We start from the raw sequence: 21,080 nt of genomic DNA, 5'->3' as shown, positions 1-21,080 counted from the left end.
ATTCTCATCATATTCAAACCTGTGACACATTTTAAACTGGGATGGTCATATAAGACTAGCCTGACTTGGATGAGAAGATCTGAATGAGAATTTCACCTCAAAGGAGAGGTGAGCTTTTAAGACTCTTCACCCTAAACTTTCAGAGATGAACTTCAATATTCAGAACAGAGAAGGGCTTTCCATCTTATAGTAGGTAAATTTAAGTTGTGGCTCCTCTTGTGAAACTCTTCTTGGAAGAAATTTGGTGGGATGTGAGGAGGAGAGAACACATGAATGAAAGAAAGACTTTCTCATCTCACTGACTCCTCCAAGCCAACTCAAAAGCTCTGAAATGGTCCCCCCTTCCCGACACCTCTGCCTGGAAGGAAATCCCTCTAAAATCAGTGGAACATGCTTCTCAGTAAGCCTGGTTAGCGCTGCGGAATGTTTCTGTACCACCTGATTACTTGATACATGAAGTATTTACAAGGTATTAAGAAGTTGATGGGTGGTTAGCCTTTCTTTGAAGTCTGCTTTGTCAAAAGAGGTAAAGAGGTGAGAAGCAAGTCCGCCAACAATAAGATCACCAGGTTGGTAGTATTCATGTGGAATTCTGGACAGATCATGGATGGTGCAACATGTATGTTTGCACACCATATGAGGCAGATGAAAGAGAATGGGCACAACAAACAGCAACATACTGAGGCAAATATTCTTTCTCATCCGACACCCTCATTTCTAGCTGGAAAATGAACCTCAGCTTCAGAACCACGCTCAGTACAATATTCTGCCAGGAACAGCACTTCCCTACCAATTCACAGATTCAAATCCTATTTTACACCTCAACAAAGAGAAAAGCAGAAATCCTCCCTCTTCCTCTTACCTCTCCCTTGCTTAGAATGGCAGGAAGGGGTTTTATGCCCATGTTTAGACTCTGGCTGGTATTGTCTGGAAATCTATTGAGACATTATTCAAGAGAGACTTAGTCATGACGAGACTGATAATTCAATCAATCTTTATTACGGTCCAGAGACCCAACAGATTGATAATTACAGCTGTGATGATAACTAGGTCTCTCTACATCAAAAACAACAAAATGACTAGAAAAAACACCAGCACATGCTTCTGTTATTTCATCAAAAGTAGTTTCTGTCCATTTATGGGACAACAAAAGAACATGCAAAAATAACTACAAGGAGGAAGAAAAGGACAGAACAGTGGCCCAGTCTCCTATCAGTGCTGGAAAGCTTTATCTGAACAGTGGAAATGATCAGTCTGACCTCTAAAAATTCCCCCTGAACATCTGTTCATTAATTTACTGACAATTCTACTAAAACTGAAAAATTGTGAAAGAGATTGAGTTATGGCAGATAATTTGTGTAGGTAGCAAGGAAAATTAAGTATAAACAGGGAGAATTTCCTGGACGCCAAGATCCAGGTTTGGGGCAAGTACTCTTTGGTGAGAGAACCCTAGCAGAGATTTCAAATCACAAAATTCAGCAAAGTAAAGTGTGAAAATATGGGTTGTTAGATCTTAAAAATATACCCTCATGAGTTCCAAAACTTCCCTCTCCCCTTACCATTGAAAAGGACCACACATCTGGTCTGTGAAAAACTGGTTTACATACAAATTCTTCAAAGGTCAGGTTCATGTGTTTCTCCATACACCAGTCAGAAAACACAGGCAGTAACACTTGGCTTAGTTATAGTGGTGAAAGCTCCAAATTATTGGAATAGGAGTCCAAGAGAGGCTTCTTAGAGCCATGAGTTCTGAACTTGTAGCAACCAGCTAAGACCTTAAATGTTGCGCTTCTTGGGTAGACTGATAGAGAGCAATAGGCCATGTATGTTATGTAATTAGGGTGAGGTAAGCTAGTTTTTGCTGTTTTGGGGACTGCTAAAATTCCAAGAGCATCTTGGTATCTTCCTTAAATGTAATTCTAAGGCAATTCTAAGGGGCGATATATAGATGTAATAAAGAAAAAATGATTAGCAAATACAAAAAGAATGGTTAATTAATGTATTTGAGATATCAAGATGTAAGAGAGAATTAACTTTACAATTGCCCAGAAGTATTCAGTATTCATAGTGGGTCATGGAATAAAATGGTCTTTTTATTTACCAATCTTCTTGTTCCACCATTTTTCAAAGAATGTGAGATAATATTGTATTTTCCAATTAAAAGGACTTTTATTGTACTCATGCTCAAAATGCTTTTTCTCCAAAATATTCATTCAGAACTAACCAGTCCCATCTTCTGAACCAAAGCCCATTAGCAATACCACCATTGTTATAAGTAAGAAGAATGAGGCCAGAGGAACATCACCCAGCTGTGAGGCGTGAAGGTCGCTCTCCTCAAGACCTTTTCCAACTGGCCTAGGGGGCGAGGCCCAGACTCACCAGCCCTACTGAAGAGGCTCCTCATGAGGCTGGAAGAACATCGCCCAGCTATTGTTTTATTGTTTTATTTGTTTTAATATGCTGTACACCAGTTTGAGATTTTTATTAAAAATTTAAAGCTTTATTGAAATTGAAAAGTAGCTAAATAAATAAAAAAATAAAAAACCAGAAATTGTGTAGCAAATATTGCCTGTAACTACTGAAATCAGTGATACTGATTAATCCTGACAGTAGCAGTTCCACTGAAACCTTACTTACTGGAGAATCACATAGAAAAGAATAAGGAGAAGCTTTCTAAGCCTCCCAATGTATTGTTTTCTCTTTTTCAGTGTATAATTAACCACCATCTGGTGTTCTAGTCAGGCCTTCATACTTTCCAGTACCCATGACAGTTTCTTAGTTTCCCAAACGATGAAAACGGTTTTTGACCCCTATTTCATAAAGACCACAGAGGATTTTAAAAGGAATTGCACATAGGAATTGTAACAGTTAAAATACAGCATGGTTATACGATGTAGAAAAAGAGAGATTAATTTGCCCACATTCTGATAGAACAAATAAACAGAGATGATAGGTTAATTTGTTATTACTTCTTTATTAACTTCTCCTTGCAGTTCAAATCAGGCCTCAATACAATGATGTAGCATTTTGGGAAAAAGATGGAGCCCAATAAGCCAGCACTGGAGGCCAAGATAGAGAAGATCTCCACAGCCACCATGTATTTCCCCTTGGTGCCCAGGTACACTGGAACAAAGGAGATCCAAACACTACAAAACAACAACATGCTGAAGGTGATGAATTTGGCTTCATTAAAGCTGTCAGGCAGTTTCCTGGCAAAAAAGGCCACAACAAAGCTGAAAATGGCCAAAAAACCCATGTAGCCCAGGACACAGTAAAACAGGGCGACTGACCCTTCGTTGCAGCCTAGTATGATTTCCCTCATCACAGACTGCATGTCGGAATCAGGGAATGGGGGAGAGCTTCCTAACCACACAGTGCAAAGGCCTGCTTGGATAAGGGAACAAGAAAACACAATGGCGCTTGCCAGTCTTTTCCCCACCCACTTCCTCATTCGGGATCCTGGTTTGGTGGCCACAAAGGCCAGAACCACCGTGATCGTTTTGGCCAGAACACAAGAAACAGTCACTGTGAAAACAAGGCCAAAAGCCATTTGTCGGAGCAGGCAGCTCACTCTTTCTGGAGGGCTGAGGAAGATCAATGGGCAGAGGAAGCAGAGCAGGAGGAAAGTGAGGAGAGTGTAGGTGAGGTCCCGATTGTTTGCTCTGACAAGTGGTGTGTCCTGGTGTTTAATGAAGATGGCAAAGACACATATTGTGAGGAGAAAGAGAGAAACAGCCAACAATGCTAAGCTCATCCCCAGAGGCTCTTTAAAAGACAAGAAGCTGATGGTCTTTGGAATGCATTGCGATTGATCTCTGTGTGGATAGTGGTCTTCGGGGCACCCAACACAGTCATCCATATCTGGAGATAAAACAATATATTCAGATTTCAGATGTTCTGGATAGCAACTACAAATGCTACCGGTGTGGAACTCTTAAGGTTAAAATAGAAATATCACAGATGTCTCCTTTATACATTTGAAAAGTACCATGTATATATTGTGTCTCCTACCTTTCTGTGATGAAATCTTGCCTTGAGGACATGGAGCACAATTATAGCAGCAGAATGGCTCCCCCTCCTTCTTTTCCTTCCTGGAACCAGGAGGGCAATTTGAGTTACATAGTGAAAGGGGTGGAACCTGCCCATTTAAATAAACACATAAACATTTTACCACACAGAAATTAGTATTATTTTCCCCCACCCAGAACTCGAAATAGGAAGACACTAAAATACGAATTCCAAACTCAGAGCCAAACTACTCATTTTTCTATTCATGCTTTATAAAAAGTGTGCTCAACCTGACCATCTGGGGAACAAATATCTCAAATGGAGCGTGATCTGTTGGAATGCATTGTTAAAGATATTCTCTTTCCCTCTCTCTCATGGATGTAGGAATTATGCCTCACCTGGTGAAAGCTCTGGTGCCACACCATTCTGTTGTCATCAATGGAAATCCGCTGGCCTGGGACAGCCTCCCCACCCAGTCTTCCAACCTTGACTCTCCTGAAGGAGTTATTTGGAAAAGTGACTATGTTGATAATATCAAAGCCAGCTTCTACTTCCCTGCTCTCACTGAAAGATACCGTTTCTCCAGCAGAGTTGTTAAAGGAGACACTCCTAAGGAAGGGATGGAGCTGCATTGGAAGAAAAATAGGAACTATGAAGTAATGCATATGTCTCTCCTTATTGACACTCAGGATGCCTCCAGCATTCAGTACTGGCAGGGACTGCTATGCAAACAGAATCCACTCACTGGAATTGGTTCGTAAGGTGAGCATTCACAGAGAGAGCCAATGATTTCCTTTCTCTCCTATACGGAAAATCCTAATGTATTCCCGACCAGTACCCATTGCTTGGATATGTCACATCCCACGGAAGAGAATCGTAGGGTAATCGACCACATGTAACCATCATGCAGACGTCTAATCAATGCATGAAGGGGGTTAATGCCATGGAGCAAGCTGTCCTACCAGGCTTTGTCCATGTCACTTCGCTTCACTTTGGGAGGAAATGGGCAACAAAGCCTTTTGGCTCTGGGGAAACTCAGCCTATATGTGAATTCTCTGAACTGCTCTCACCTTCTTTCATTGTAGGCTTGGATCCTCCCCTTAACTTGTGTTCAGAGAAACTGCTTGTAAAGGAGCAGGACAGAGCAAGATCAGATCCTGCTTCACTTACAGTTTCTCTACAAACATAGATACCTACTAACAAAGAAGAAGCACAGTGCAGAATTTGCAGCTACTGCTTAACAACTGCAGGAGGAGCTTATCTGCATACATTAAGCGGAGGATCCTAGTCTACAGTCAGTACTTCAAAATTTTCAGTGTAGTCTTCTACATTTCGGTATGATACGATACAATACGATAATCTTTATTTTCATTGTCCCATACAGAACAACGAAATTGAAAATCTACAGCAGGCATTCAGAAACCAACAAGCCTGCTATCCCAGCCTGGCTAGTTCCCCAAAAACTCTGATACCCCTTAATTAAATACAATAGACTCCCATAGAGACTACCTTACAATGTGTTTAAAACCAAAATCACAATTGAATAAAAACTGTTTCTCAGGTGGCTAGTCCTAGTCTTTATAATCCTGTACCTTCTTCCAGAAGGCAAAAGCTGAAAGAGATCATTTCACTGCCCATGTCAAATAACTTGTATGTTATGATAGCATTACCTGCCAAGGCTGCAGTTTCTGAAGCTTCTGCATCCCTCCTTCCACCGCTGCCCTGTATTTGGTCCTGGGCAAGAACATGGCATGTAGAGCATGTGCTGTGGCATAAACAGCATTATAGATGCTGTAGCTGTGGCTTGTTATGCTCATCTCAAAGCCAGACGAAGGGAGATTTTCCAGCTTCTCCTCGCCAGTGCAAGTTTCACTGGCCTGCTCCTCTGTATTGGAGTTTGGAAATAAACAGAGAAATGCTTGTTCCCAGAACTGCTTGACAAAGCCATTTCCATTTGCCTCAAAAGGATTTTGTGCCTCAAGAAAGAATTTGAATCCTTTTACCACATTTGAATGAACTGCAAAGGAGAGGGAACCATGGAAGACTTGCATATCCAGGCTCATTTGATAGGTCAATGTTGTGAAATCCACCTGTGCTGTCAGTATCCACACCTTGCCCACAGATGTTTTGTTGATATTTTCCATTTCACCTAGCACTAGCATTATTCGCAAGCGAATCATGGACGTTGTTCCTCCATAGAAAACAACTATCTTGGCTTCACTTTCCATAATAACATGATAGATTTGGATCAAGTCAGACTGCAAATCATAAAACTCTGCCAAATATGTGGTTTTCAGGGTTGTCTCTGAGAAAGCCAAGCAAATGCCTTTCTGGGAGAGCAGAGGTTTCAGGATCTGAATAAATCTCTCTCCACTGTCATTATCCACTGCGAGCAGCCCAACCCACGTCCAACCAAAGTGGAGAAGTAACTCAACAATCCCAGTGTACTGATGGGCTTCATTGGGCACCATCCTATAGAAGGAAGTAGATTGGCTTTGACCAGGATCTTCTGGAGCAAAGGAACCATAAGTGAGCTAAAAGGAATAAAGAGGCATAATTCATAAATGCAGAAGAAGGATTGTATGTGTATTCAGGGCCTGCCTGCCATGGAGACAAGATGAGCCAGTTGCCTCAGTAAGGAGACTCCAGAAAGTTGGGAGGGTGGCCGATTTGGCCTCCCTGGAGTGCTGCCCTGCTTTGCTCTCCTTTCTCCTCATCTTCTGTCTCCAGTTCATTCTCCTTGCTTTCCTGCACTGCTGTTGTCCCTCTCCCTAATTTTCCTTCTCCATTTCATTCGCTTTGTTTCATCACAACATTTTATGACGTCCCACCTTCCCTTCCTTTCCAAACCTCTATTGTACTACAGACACACAGAATCACTCACAAATGCCAGAATGTGTGCACAGCTGCCTCCTGACAGGCAGGCTTCCAGATTTGCAAAAGGGCAGCTTCAGTCTCCAGCCAGTAAGCCATAGGCAAAGTTGGAAGAAATGTCAATTTGCAGAATGGAATGTGGAGGTGTGTTTTCTGAGGAACTGGAGTAAGGAAGTAAGGTGAGATGAGCTGTCTCCCACAAACACAGTACCTTCTCAGTCAGGAGGGCGGAAAGCAGGGCTGGGGTGGGGGTGGTGTTTCCTGAGCCCCAACAATGGTATATGTTGGAGCCTTATATAATTAGGATGTTTAGCTCTAGTTAATGCATGAGGGTGTAAAGGCCATAGAGTAGTAAGCTGCTGTTGCCAATCTTGTGTAGGTCATGCCTCCTTCAACTCCGGTGAAAAGAGGGGACCTTTCTGGCAACACATGAGCCAAAGTGCAACATTTGTTGGCCAATCCAGACCATTCTCTGCATGCCTCAGTAGAAGCTCTGTGCAGGACCATTTCCAAACATAAAGAGAAAGTCACCTATTGAAAATCCTAGTATTGACCTTTGAAAGCTCTAATTTGTCTGAACCTCATATATCTAGAGGGCCACCTTCTCCCATACCACCTACACTTCTTGGTTTATTGGGTGAGGCCAGGTCACACCTAATACATTCTGCTGCCTGAGATAGAAACCAACTGGTCCTGCCATTGAATCCTCCTTCAATATACCAATAGGACCACATCATCCACTGCACTTGGGACACCAGACTGGTTAGAGGAGTCAGGGGAGGCACTGCTCAGACCTAGAGCAGAGAGAAAAGGCAAGTGTGCTTAAGAAGGGGAAATAGGACTGCCCACCTAGAGCGGACTTGTTAAAATGCTGCTGATGGCTCACTACTATCTGTTTTGTGCTACACAGGTTATTTAATTTGCAAAGCAAACAGGAAATACATTTTGTGAAGAGCAGGACCACCCTCCTTTTTCAGCCACAACTCTACAAAACATTTTTGGAAAGAAAATATCATGGTGATTGAGTGTGAAAAGTCCTAGGCAGTATCTTACCTGGGGAATCTTGTAGATGCTCAATATGTCTGCCATGTAGAGGGAGGTATCAAAGTCCAGTCCTCCAATAACTGCCACCAGGTGTTTCTGGGTGTCGCACTTGTAGTTGGGTATAAATGTGGAGGGAAGGTTCAGAGCAGCCTGGTAGGTCATCCTTTCATTGAAGTAACTTTCATAGATGTGGAATCCTAAGGTGATATTTGGTAAGATCTTGGGGTTCTCATTGATCTCCTTGACAGCAAATATCAAGGCCAGAATATGCTGGTAGTTCTTTGGCACAACACTGCAATGAGAATTTCATGCTTTATTTTTGAAATATATGCTATGCAAATTAAAAAGGGGGATGGCTTGACAATTCTTCAGGATTTTAGTGCAAATCGTGCCCTATTATATATGCAAAGGTCTTTCCCCTGAAGGAATACATTGTATCCCACTTTTATACTTGTAGCTCACTTTTATTAATACAGTGGTACCTCAGGTTACAGACGCTTTAGGTTACAGACGCTTCAGTTTACAGACTCCGCTAACCCAGAAACAGTACCTCGGGTTAAGTACTTGGCTTCAGGATGAGACCAGAAATCATGCTCTAGCGGTGCGGTGGCAGCGGATGGCCCCATTAGCTAAAGTGATAGCTCAGGTTACAAACAGTTTCAGGTTAAGAACGGATCTCCAGAATGAATTCCGCTCTTAACCCGAGGTACCACTGTATATGCATTTTGATGGAAACTTTACATCCGTATAGGCATTTTTGCATACATGACTTGGCTAGAAGATTGCACTGCAAAATCTGGAGAAATATAAATTTCAAATGAAGGCTGTTTTGGTTTAGATACCTTTTTAGAGCAAGCAAATTTTGGTAGGTTCATATTTAAATGTGAACTGATTTGTAAGAACTGAGCAGCTTCTTACCTTAAAGTAGACACCAGCTCACTTGTTCTGATCTTCAACACAAAATATAGCTTAATATTTAAGCCTCAGCTGTCCACTTTCACCTCAGCTTTCTTTGGTTTTCCCCTCACACCTCCCTCCAGTTAACTGCCATTACCCAACTGCCCCAACTGACAGTTAACTGCCATTTCTTTGTTGATCAGAACCTTTGGCCAATTATCTGTTGTTGCCCGGTCCAATTGGAATAAATGGACCTGATCCAGCCCTGTCTATAAATGAAATTCCCTCTCTTCCCCTGTCACCAGTCCTCTGTCATCGAACAAGCCTGCACCATAGTGACAGCAGAAGGCTACAGACACTGACAGTCACACAGAGACATCAACAGAAGCCATGAAATATTTTGAAACCACAAAGCTGATTAATAATAATAATGATAAAATAATATTAATAATATACCACCCTTCATCTGAAGATCTCACAAGATAAAAATATAGTGTACAGGTTGCCCTTTGGGCTTAGCCATATACAAATTGTTTATTTACAGGTATTGATCTGATCCCAGAATAAAAGGTGTATTGAAATGCAGAGAAGTAGGTAGCCAGGCTTAATGGAGTTATTCTCATCATATTCTAACCTGTGACACATTTTAAATAGGGAGGGTCATATAAGACTAGCCTGACTTGGATGAGAACATCTGAATGAGAAGTTCACCTCAAAGGAGAGGTGAGCTCCACCCCAAACTTTCAGAGCAGAAGTTCAATAGTCAGAACAGAGAAGGGCTTTCCATATTAAACTAGGTAAGTTTAAGTTGTGGCTCCTCTTGTGAAACTCGTCTTGGAAGAAATTTGGTGGGGTGTGGGGAGGAGAGAACACATGAATGAAAGAAAGACTCTCTCATCTCACTGATGACACATTCAGATCTCCATTTCCCTCCCTCCAAGCCAACTCTTCAGCTTTGAAACGGTCCCCCCTCCCCGACACCTCTGCCTGGAAGGAAATCCCTCTAAAATCAGTGGAACATGCTTCTCAGTAAGCCTGGTTAGCGCTGGGGAATGTTTCTGTATCACCTGATTATTTGATACATGAAGTATTTACAAGGTATTAAGAAGTTGATGGGTGGTTAGCCTTTCTTTGAAGTCTACTTTGTCAAAAGAGGTAAAGAGGTGAGAAGCAAGTCCGCCAACAATAAGATCACCAGGTTGGTAGTATTCATGTGGAATTCTGGACAGATCATGGATGGTGCAACATGTATGTTTGCACACCATATGTGGCAGATGAAAGAGAATGGGCACAACAAACAGCAACATACTGAGGCAAATATTCTTTCTCATCCGACACCCTCATTTCCAGCTGGAAAATGAACCTTAGCTTCAGAACCACGCTCAGTACAATACTCTGCCTTGACAGGAACAGCACTTCCCTACCAATTCACAGATTAAAATCCTATTTTACATCTCAAAAAAGAGAAAAGCAGAAATCCTTTCTCTTCCTCTTCCTTCTCCCTTGCTTAGAATAGCAGGAAGGTGTTTTATGCCCATGTTTAGACTCTGGCTAATATTGTCTGGAAATCTATGGAGACATTATTCAAGAGAGACTTAGTCATGGCAAGATTGATAATTACAGCTGTGATGATAACTAGGTCTCTCTACATCAAAAACAACAAAATGAAAAAACACCAGCACATGCTTGTGTTATTTCATCAAAATGGTTTCTGTCTATTTATGGGACGACAAAAAAGCATGCAAAAATAACTACAAGGAGTAAGAAAAGAACAGTGGCCCAGTCTGCTATCAGTGCTGAAAAGCTTCATCTGAAGAGTGGAAATGATAAGTCTGACCTCCAAAAATTCCCCCTGAACATCTGTTCATTAATTTACTGACAATCATACTAAGACTGAAAAATTGTGAAAGAGATTGAGTTATGACAGATGATTTGTGTAGGTTGCAAGGAAAATTAAGTATAAAAAGGGAGAATTCCCTGGATGCCAAGATCCAGGTTTGGGGCAAGTACTCTTTGGTGAGAGAACCCCAGCAGATATTTCAAATCACAAAATATTCAGCAAAGTAAAGCGTGGAAATATAGGTTGTTGGATCTTAAAAATATACTCCCATGAGTTCCAAAACTTCCCTCTCCTCTTACCATTGAAAAGGACCACACATCTGGTCAGTGAAAACTGGCTTACTTACAAACGCTTCAAAGGTCAGGTTCATGTGTTTCTCCATACATCAGTCAGAAAACACAGGCAGTAATACTTGGCTTAGTTACAGTGGTGAAAGCTCCAAATTATTGGTATAGGAGTCCAAGAGAGCCATGGTTTCTGAATTTGTAGCAACCAGCTAAGACCTTAAATGTTGCGCTTCTTCGGTAGACTGATAGAGAGCAATAGGCCATATATTTCTGGATAAAGCCTGCTGGTGGGGCCTATGATTCTAAAGGTTGTAATTAGGGTGAGGTAAGCTAGTTTCTGCTGTTTTGGGGCCCTGCTCAAATTCCAAGAGTGTCTTGGTATCTTCCTTAAATGTAATTTTAAGGTAAAATGGTTCTGTTTGGTCCTGCAGTCTCTCAATAACGTATTTGCTTCTATTTGCTGCTTTCACTTCTTATTGTAGGATTTCATCTGAATGTGGTATGTAGGGCTGCTGTCAGGGCTGGTTTTCCCAAAGGGCCCAGCTCATCTTTCCATAACCCTCAACTTACCTAACTCTGACAGGTATAACCCATCTCTTTTACTTGTTTGCACATGGAGGACCATAGGCTGGGCCCCTATGGTTAAACTAGAACTAGAAAACCCCACTCCATCTCTCTCGTCTCCTTTACATGTCCTGCAGCATTGGGAAATTAACCCTGAGAAGGTGTTCAGAAACCACACATTCTTTGCAAGTTCTGTGTGAGTGTCTGGAGGCGGTTGGAGGATGGATTGCAGCTAACAGATTGAGGTTGAATCCTGACAAGACAGAAGTACTGTTTCTGGGGGACAGGGGGTGGGCTGGTGTGGAGGACTCCCTGGTCCAGAATGAGGTAACTGTGCCCCTGAAGGACCAGATGTGCAACCTGGGAGTCATTTTGGACTCACAGCTGTCCATGGAGGCGCAGGTCAATTCTGTGTCCTGGGCAGCTGTCTACCAGCTCCATCTGCTACGCAGGCTGAGACCCGACCTGTCCTTGGACTGTCTTGCCAGAGTGGTGCATGCTCTGGTTATCTCCTGCTTGGACTACTGCAATGGGCTCTGTGTAGGGCTACCTTTGAAAGTAACCCAGAAACTACAACTAATTCAGAATGCGGCAGTTAGACTGGTGACTGGGAGAGGCCGCCGAGACCACCTCACACCTGTCCTGAAAGACCTACATTGGCTCCCAGTAATTTTCTGGGCACAATTCAAAGTGTTGGTGCTGACCTTTAAAGCCCTAAATGGCCTCGGCCCAGTATACATGAAGGAGTGTCTCCATCCCCATTTTTCAGCCTAGACACAGAGGTCCAGCGCCAAGGGCCTTCTGGTGGTTCCCTCACTGCGAAAAGTGAGGTTACAGGGAAGCAGGCAGAGGGTCTTCTTGGTAGTGGCGCCCACCCCGTAGAACGCCCTCCCATCAGATGTCAAAGATATAAACAACAATCAGACTTTTAGAAGGCTGCCCTGTTTAGAGAAGCTTTTAATATTTGATGAATCATTGTATTTTAATATTGTGCTGGAAGCTGCCCAGAATGGCTGGGAGAAAACAGCCAGATGAGTTGGGTTTTAATAATAAATTATTATTATATTATTATTATAAGCAGAAGCAGCTATTTGTGCTCCTAATAGACAAAACACCTCAGATATGGAAACATATAGACTGCCCCAAAAAATGTGAAGATGTGAAACAAAGAACTATTTGGAGGGGTGGTATATAGATGTAATAAAGAAAAAAGGATGAGCAAATATAAAAGGAATGGTTAATTAACGTATTTGAGATATCAAGATGTAAGATAGAATTAGCTTTACAATTGCCCAGATGTATTCAGTATTCATAGTGGGTTATGGAATAAAATGGTCTTTTTATTTACCAAATTTCTTGTTCCACCATTTTTCAAAGAATGTGTGATAATATTGTATTTTCTAATTAAAAGGATTTTTATTGCACTCATGTTCAAAACGGTTTTCCTTCAAAATATTCATTCAGAACCAACCAGTCCCATCTTCTGAACCAAAGCCCTTTAGCAATACCACCCTTGTTATAAGTAAGACCAATGAGGCCGGAGCAACATCACCCAGCTATTGCATTATTGTTTTATTTGTTTTGATATGCTGTACACCACTTAGAGATTTTTATTAAAAATATAAAGTAGTATAGAAATTGAAAAGTAGCTAAATAAATAAAAAAATAAAAAACCAGAAATTGTGCAGCAAATATTGCCTGTAACTACTGAAATCAATGCTACTGATTAATCCTGACGGTAGCAGTTCCACTGAAACCTTACTTACTGGAGAATCACATAGGAATTGTAACAGATAAAATACAACATGGTTATATGATGTAGAAAAAGAGAGATTAATTTGCCCATATTCTGATAGAACAAAAAACAGAGATGTTAGGTTAATTTGTTATTTATTCTTTATTAACTTCTCCTTGCAGTTCAAATCAGGCCTTAACACAATGATGTAGCATTTGGGAGCAAAGATGGAGCCCAGTAAGCTAGCACTGGAGGCCAAGATGGAGAAGATCTCCACAGCCACCATGTATTTCCCCTTGGTGCTCAGGTAGACCGGAACAAAGGAGATCCAAACACTACAAAAGAGCAACATGCTGAAGGTGATGAATTTAGCCTCATTAAAGCTGTCAGGCAGTTTCCTGGCAAAAAAGGCCACAACAAAGCTGAGAATGGCCAAAAAGCCCATGTAGCCCAGGACACAGTAAAACATGACAACTGACCCTTCGTTACAGCCTAGAATGATTTCCCTCATCACAGACTGCATGTCAGAATCAGGGAATGGGGGAGAGGTTCCTAACCACACAGCACAAATGCCTGCTTGGATAAGGGAACAAGAAAACACAATGATGCTTGCCAGTCTTTTCCCCACCCACTTCCTCATTCGGGATCCTGGTTTGGTGGCCACAAAGGCTAGAACCACCGTAATCGTCTTGGCCAGAACACAAGAAACGGTCACTGTGAAAACAAGGCCAAAAGCCATTTGTCGGAGCAGGCAGCTCACTCTTTCTGGAGGGCTGAGGAAGATCAATGGGCAGAGGAAGCAGAGCAGGAGGGAAGTGAGGAGAGTGTAGGTGAGGTCCCGATTGTTTGCTCTGACAATGGGTGTGTCTTGGTGTTTAATGAAGATGACTAGGACCACCACTGTGAGGAGAGAGAGAGAAAGAGCCAACAATGCTAAGCTCATCCCCAGAGGCTCTTTAAAAGACAGGAAGCTGATGGTCTTTGGAATGCATTGCGATTGGTTCCTGTGTGGAAAGTGGTCTTCGGGGCACCCAACACAATCATCCATATCTGGAGAGAAAATAATATATTCAGATTTGAGATGTTCTGGATAGCAACTACAAATGCTACCAGTGTGAAACTCTTAAGGTTAAAATAGAAATATCACAGATGTCTCCTTTATACATTTGAAAAGTACCATGTATATATTGTGTCTCCTACCTTTCTGTGATGAAATCTTGCCTTGAGGACATGGAGCACAATCATAGCAGCAGAATGGCTCCCCCTCCTTCTTTTCCTTCCTGGAACCAGGAGGGCAACTTGGGTTACATAACGAAAGGGGTGAAACCTGCCCATTTAAATAAACACATAAACATTTTAGCACACAGAAATTAGTAGTATTTCAACCTACCCCCAACTAGAAATAGGAAGACACTAAAATACTTATTCCAAACTCAGAGCCAAACTACTCATTTTTCTATTCATGCTTTACAAAAAGTGTACTCAACCTGACAAATCTGGGCAACAAATATCTCAAATGGAGCGTGATCTGTTGGAATGTAATATTAAATATATTCTCTTTTCCTATCTCTATATGTTAAAGATATTCTCTTTTCCCGTCTCTCATGGATGTAGGAATTATGCCTCACCTGGTGAAAGCTTTGGTGCCACACCATTCTGTTGTCAACAATGGAAATCCGTTGGCCTGGTGCAGCCTCCCCACCCAGTCTTCCGACCTTGACTCTCATGAAGGAGTTATTTGGAAAAGTGACTATGTTGGCAATATCAAAGCCAGCTTCTACTTCCCTGATCTCACTGAAAGATACCGTTTCTCCAGCAGAGTTGTTAAAGGAGACACTGCTAAGGAAGGGATGGAGCTGCATTGGAAGAAAAATAGGAACTATGAAGTAATGCATATGTCTCTCCTTACTGACACTCAGGATGCCTCCAGCATTCAGTACTGGCAGGAACTGCTATGCAAGCAGAATCCACTCATTTCAAGTGGTAAATCCACTCATTTCAAATGGTACGTAAGGCAAGCATTCACAGAGAGAGCCAATGATTTCCTTTCTCTCCTATAGGGAAAATCCTAATGCATTCCCGACCAAGAAGAAACGAGGAAAAAGTCCATGGATTTCAGTTCCCACCCCTTGGATATCTCCCACCCCATGGAAGAGAATTGTAGGGTAACCAGCCTCATATAACCATCATGCAGACATCTAATCAACACACAAAGCGGGATAATGCCATGGGGTAAGCTGTCCTACCAGGCTTCGTCTATGTCACTTCCCTTCACTTTGGGAGCAAATGGGCAACAAAGGCTTTTGGCATTGGGGAAACTCAGCCTACATATGAATTCTCTGAAGTGCTCTCACCTTCTTTCATTGTAGGCTTGGATCCTCCCCTCAACTTGTGTGCAGAGAAACTGCTTGTAAAGGAGCAGGCAGAGAAAAATCAGCTCCTCCTTCACTTACATTTTCTCTGCAAACATAGGTACCTATTAACAAAGGAGCAGCACAGTGCAGGATTCGCAGCTACTGCTTAACAACTGGAGGAGCAGCTTATCTGCATATGTTAAGCGGAGGATCCTAGTCTAGTCAGTACTTGAAAATTTTCATTTTTTTAAAAAAATAATTTTTATTAACCGACCAATCAAAACAAATCGAATCACATCACATAAATTCCGAATTAGAAAGCTGAATTTTAAATTTTTTGTTGGGGGGACCCATATTTCAAGTTCCGAAGGTGATTCCAATCATCATCTTGCTGCTGCGTTAATATCCACAAATCTGTGCAAATAATATTCATAATTCTATCCAGTCTTATCTTGCTGTTCCCACATCTCATCTTATTCATATATTTTTCTTTTTTCTTTATGATCTCTTCTGATAATCTCCTTAAGCAAGTAAACACCAGTTATAATCCTGTGTGGATTTTTCCGTTCGTCCAATCACCATATCGAGATGGTTTCCATATATCATCACTTCCATAAATAAGAGCACTCTTTCCATCATTAATCTTCGCAAATCTGTCGCCTTCTTTAGTCCCTCTGAGGAGGCTCACCCACAATATGAAAACAGATCCATTCCTCCTCCCAGACATAAGTCTTTTGACAGAACTTGCCAAAATGGTGACGCTATTTTTTACTGTGTCATCCCAAAGCTCTTATACTCTCCATGATCTCCTTAAAACATGCTTTTGGTTAGAAAATTATCTCCACACAGTCTTAAATCATCAGCTTAGGTCATTTAAGCGGCATTTCTGACTTGTGGGGGGGGGGGATTCTTGGTTAATCACAGAGAGAAAAGAAAGGGAAGTTCCCCCCCATCCAGTCCCGTTGCCGACCTACTGAGCCTTGGTGTGTCTTCTCATGATATATTCCTGTTTATCCGACCCGTCTTCTTTCTCAGAGATCTCTTCAATTAGCAGTCTTTACTCCCCATTCTTCCTTGAAATATGTGCATTAGCTTCCTCCTAATTGTTTCTTTTGAAGTTGCTGCAGCTAGAGGCGCGAATCAGAGACAGCGTCCAGGAGTGCCGAAGTCCACACAAGGGCTTACTGCCTAGTGCCCCGACCCCCTCAAATTGGGGGTGGTATAGGGCACAGCAGGCAAGGGCAGTCCCCCCCACTCGCTTGGGGGGGCGGGAGGCTGCTTACTCCCATCACAGCCTCTTAATTACCTCGTGTGGGTCGGAGAGATTTTATTGTCGGCCATCTTCCAATGCGCCCCTAGTGGCCCCCCCAGTACTTGAAAATTTTCAGTGTAGTCTTCTACATTTCGATACGATACAATGCAATACGATAATCTTTATTGTCATTGTCCCATACAGAACAACGAAATTGAAAATCTACATCAGACATACAGAAACCATCAAGCCTGCTATCCCTGCTATTTCAGCCTGGTTAGCTCCCCAAAAACTCTGGTACTCCTTATTTAAATACAATATACTCCCATAGAGACTACCTTACACTGAGTTTAAAACCAAAATTGCTTTCTCAGGCAGCTAGTCCTAGTCTTTATAACCCTGTACCTTCTTCCAGAAGGCAAAAGCTGAAAGAGATCATTTCACTGCCCATGTCAAATAACTTGTATGTTATGATCGGCATTACCTGCCAAGGCTGCAGTTTCTGAAGCCTCTGCATCCCTCCTTCCACCGCTGCCCTGTATTTGGTCCTGGGCAAGAACATGGCATGTAGAGCATGTGCTGTGGCATAAACAGCATTATAGATGCTGTAGCTGTGGCTTGTTATGCTCATCTCAAAGCCAGACGAAGGGAGATTTTCCAGTTTCTCCTCTCCAGTGCAGGTTCCACTGGCCTGCTCCTCTGTATTGGAGTTTGGAAATAAACAGAGAAATACCTGTGCCCAGAACTGCTTGACAAAGCCATTTCCATTCTCCTCAAAAGGATTTTGTACCTGAAGAAAGGCTTTGAATCCTTGTACCACATTTGTATAAACTGCAAAGCAGAGGGAACCGTGGAAGGCTTGCATATCCCAGTTTATTTGATAGGTCAATGCTGTGAAATCCACCTGTGCTGTCAGAATCCACACCTTGCCTTCAGATGTTTTGTTAATATTTTCCATTTCACCTAGCACTAGCATTGTTCGCAAGCGAATCATGGGCGTTGTTCCTCCATAGAAAACAACAACCTTGGCTTCACTTTCCATAATTACATGACAGATTTGGATGAAGTCAGACTGCACATAATAAAAGTCTGCCAAATATGTGGTTTTGAGGGTTGTCTCTGAGAAGGCCAAGCAAATGCCTTTCTGGGAGAGCAGAGGTTTCAGGGTCTGAATAAATCTCTCTCCACTGTCATCATTCACAGCGAGCAACCCAACCCACTTCCAACCAAAGTGCAGAAGTAACTCAACAATCCCAGTGTACTGATGGGCTTCATTGGGCACCATCCTATAGAAGGAAGTAGAATGGCTTTGACCAGGATCTTCTGGAGCAAAGGAACCATAAGTGAGCTAAAGGGAATAAAGAGGCATAATTCATAAATGCAGAAGAAGGATTGTATGTGTATTAAGGACTGCCTGCCATGGAGACATGATGAGCCAGTTGCCTCAGGAAGGAGACTCCAGAAAGTTGGGATGGTGGCCGATTTGGTCTCCATGGAGTGCTGCCCTGCTTTGCTCTCCTTTCTCCTCATCTTCTGTCTCCAGTTCATCCTCCTTGCTTTCCTGCACTGCTGCTGTCCCCCACCCTAGTTAATGCATGAGGGTGTAAAGGCCATAGAGTAGTAAGCTGCTGTTGCCAATCTTGTGTAGGTCATGCCTCCTTCACCTCCGGTGAAATAGGGCACCTTTCTGCTAACACATGAGCCAAAGTGCAAAGTCAATCCAGACCATTCTCTGCATGCCTCAGTAGAAGCTCTGTACAGGACCATTTCCAAACATAAAGAGAAAGTCACCTATTGAAAATCCTAGTATTGACCTTTGAAAGTTCTAATTTGTTGGAAACTCATATATCTAGAGGGCCACCTTCTCCCATACCACCCACACTTCTTGATTTATTGGGTGAGGCCAGGTCACACCTAATACATTCTGTCTGAGATAGAAACCAACTGGTCCTGCCATTGAATCCTCCTTCAATATACCAATATGACCACAACATCCACTGCACTTGGGACACCAGACTAGTTAGAGGAGTCAGGGCAGGCACTGCTCAGACCTAGAGCAGAGAGAAAAGGCAAGTGTGCCTAAGAAGGGGAGGGAAGGCTGCCCACGTAGAGCAGACATCTTTAAATGCTTCTGATGGCTCACTACTATCTGTTTTGTGCTACACAGGTTATTTAATTTGCAAAACTCACAGGAAACACATTTTGTGAAGAGCAGGACCACCCTCCTTTTTCTGCCACAACTCTACAAAACGTTTTTTTGATAGAAAAGATCATGGTGATTGAGTGTGAAGATTCCAAGGCAGTATTTTACCTGGGGAATCTTGTAGATGCTCAATATGTCTGCCATGTAGAGGGAGGTATCAAAGTCCAGTCCCCCAATAACTGCCACCAGGTGTTTCTGGGTGTCGCACTTGTAGTTGGGTATAAATGTGGAGGGAAGGTTCAGAGCAGCCCGGTAGGTCATCCTTTCATTGAAGTAACTGTCATAGATGTGGAATCCTAAGGTGATATTTGGTAAGATCTTGGGGTTCTCATTGATCTCCTTGACAGCAAATGCCAAGGCCAGGATATGCTGGTAGTTCTTTGGCACAACACTGCAATGAGAATTTTATGCTATATATTTGAAATATATGCTATGCATTTAAAAAAGGGGGGGGCTTGACAATTCTTCAGCATTTTAGTTGAAATTGTGTCCAATTATATATGGAAAGGAGTTTCCCCTGAAGGAATACATTGTATCCCACTTTTATACTTGTAGCTCACTTTTATTAAAACAGTGGTACCTCAGGTTAGAGACCCTTCAGGTTACAAACGCTTCAGTTTACAGACTCCGTTAATCCAGAAATAGTACCTCAGGTTAAGTACTTTGCTTCAGGATGAGAACAGAAATCGTGTGCCAACATTTCCATGCATTTTGATGGATACTTTACATCCGTATTTGCATTTTTGTATACATGACTTGGCTAGAAGATTGCACTGCAAAATCTGGAGAAGTATAAATTTCAAATGATGGCTCTCTTTTGGTTTAGATAACTTTTTAGAGCAAGCAAATTTTGGTAGTTTCATGTTCAAATGTGAATTGATTTGTAAGGACTGGGCAGCTTCCTACCTTGAAATAGACACCAGCTCACCTGTTCTGATCTTCAACACAAAATATGGTTAACACACTGGGGATAAGTAGCTGAATATTTAAACCTCAGCTGTCCACTTTCACAGCTTTCTTTGGTTTTTCCCTCACACCCCCGTCCTTACTTCTCCCAACTGACAGTTAACTGCCATTTCTTGGCTGATCAGAACCTTCAGCCAATTAGTCTGTTGTTGCCCAGGCCAATTGGAATGAATGGACCTGATCCAGCCTATGTCTACATATGGAATTCCCTCCCTTCCCCTGTCACAAGTCCTTTGTCATCGAACAAGCCTGCACCATAGTTACACTACAAGGCTACAGACATTGACAGTCACACAGAGACATCAACAGAAGCCATAAAATATTGTGAAACCATGAAGCTGATTAATTATACTACTACTACTACTACTACTACTACTACTACTACTACTAAACCCCCTTTCATCCGAAGATCTCACAAGATAAAAATATAGTGTACAGGTTGCCCTTTGGGCTTAGACATATACAAATTGTTTATTTACAGGTATTGATCTGATCCCAGAACAAAAGGTGTATTGAAATGCAGAGAAGTAGGTAGCCAGGCTTAATGGAGTTATTCTCATCATATTCTAACCTGTGACACATTTTAAACTGGGAGGGTCATATAAGACTAGCCTGACTTAGATGAGAACATCTGAATGAGAATTTCACCTCAAAGGAGAGGTGAACTTCACCCCAAACTTTCAAAGCAGAAGTTCAATATTCAGAACAGAGAAGGGCTTTCCATCTTAAACTAGGTAAGTTTAAGTTGTGGCTCCTCTTGTGAAACTCATCTTGGAAGAAATTTGGTGGGAAATTTGGTGGGATCTCCATTTCCCTCCCTCCAAGCCAGCTCAAAAGCTCTGAAATGGTCCCCATCCCCGACACCTCTGCTTGGAAGGAAATCCCTCTAAAATCAGTGGAACATGCTGGGGAATGCACTGGGGAATGTTTCTGTACCACCTGATTACTTGGTACATGAAGTATTTACAAGGTATTAAGAAGTTGATGGGTGGTTAGCCTTTCTGTGAAGTCTGCTTTGTCAAAAGAGGTAAAGAGGTGAGAAGCAAGTCCGCCAAC

General features: G+C 42.2%; 2 protein-coding genes across 3 annotated transcripts; both read right to left on the bottom strand.

Annotated features, from left to right (window-relative positions):
* Nucleotides 1–2,797: 2,797 nt before the first annotated feature.
* LOC128399654 (vomeronasal type-2 receptor 26-like) lies at nucleotides 2,798–14,858 on the bottom strand. Of its 2 annotated transcripts, none has more exons than XM_053361301.1 (6): nucleotides 14,450–14,858; nucleotides 7,936–8,218; nucleotides 5,679–6,542; nucleotides 4,407–4,634; nucleotides 4,012–4,138; nucleotides 2,798–3,861 (listed from the first exon to the last, which is right to left on the bottom strand). In XM_053361301.1, the coding sequence occupies exons 1-6, from the start codon at nucleotides 14,479–14,481 to the stop codon at nucleotides 2,966–2,968; spliced, it is 2,430 nt and encodes an 809-aa protein (XP_053217276.1). In that variant the 5' UTR covers nucleotides 14,482–14,858; the 3' UTR covers nucleotides 2,798–2,965. The 2 variants fall into 2 exon arrangements, with proteins under 2 accessions (XP_053217276.1, XP_053217275.1); XM_053361300.1 differs by lacking the exon at nucleotides 14,450–14,858 and adding an exon at nucleotides 9,919–10,313.
* Nucleotides 14,859–17,451: 2,593 nt separating this feature from the next.
* LOC128399666 (vomeronasal type-2 receptor 26-like) lies at nucleotides 17,452–19,459 on the bottom strand. The gene is made up of 2 exons (XM_053361327.1): nucleotides 19,167–19,459; nucleotides 17,452–17,554 (listed from the first exon to the last, which is right to left on the bottom strand). Exons 1-2 carry the CDS (start codon nucleotides 19,317–19,319, stop codon nucleotides 17,483–17,485), a joined length of 225 nt encoding a protein of 74 aa, XP_053217302.1. The 5' UTR covers nucleotides 19,320–19,459; the 3' UTR covers nucleotides 17,452–17,482.
* Between the last annotated feature and the right edge of the window lie 1,621 nt (nucleotides 19,460–21,080).

Source organism: Podarcis raffonei, chromosome 13 (assembly GCF_027172205.1).
Source record: "Podarcis raffonei isolate rPodRaf1 chromosome 13, rPodRaf1.pri, whole genome shotgun sequence".
Classification (NCBI taxonomy): Eukaryota; Metazoa; Chordata; class Lepidosauria; order Squamata; family Lacertidae; genus Podarcis; species Podarcis raffonei.
Note: the sequence above shows the minus strand (reverse complement) of the source record. Positions and strands in the feature narration are given on the sequence as shown.

Excerpts from the sequence above, each read along its gene's own strand:
- LOC128399666 (XM_053361327.1), bottom strand. The coding sequence starts at position 19,319 with ATGACCTACCGGGCTGCTCTGAACCTTCCCTCCACATTTATACCCAAC. Across the intron at positions 17,555-19,166 it reads GCATCTACAAGATTCCCCAG|AGGAGCAGGCCAGTGGAACC; the intron begins GTAAAATACTGC and ends ACTCCAATACAG.
- LOC128399654 (XM_053361300.1), bottom strand. The coding sequence starts at position 10,154 with ATGAGAAAGAATATTTGCCTCAGTATGTTGCTGTTTGTTGTGCCCATT. Across the intron at positions 6,543-7,935 it reads GCATCTACAAGATTCCCCAG|CTCACTTATGGTTCCTTTGC; the intron begins GTAAGATACTGC and ends TATTCCTTTTAG. Across the intron at positions 4,635-5,678 it reads AGAAACTGCAGCCTTGGCAG|CTCCATCCCTTCCTTAGGAG; the intron begins GTAATGCTATCA and ends CTTCCAATGCAG.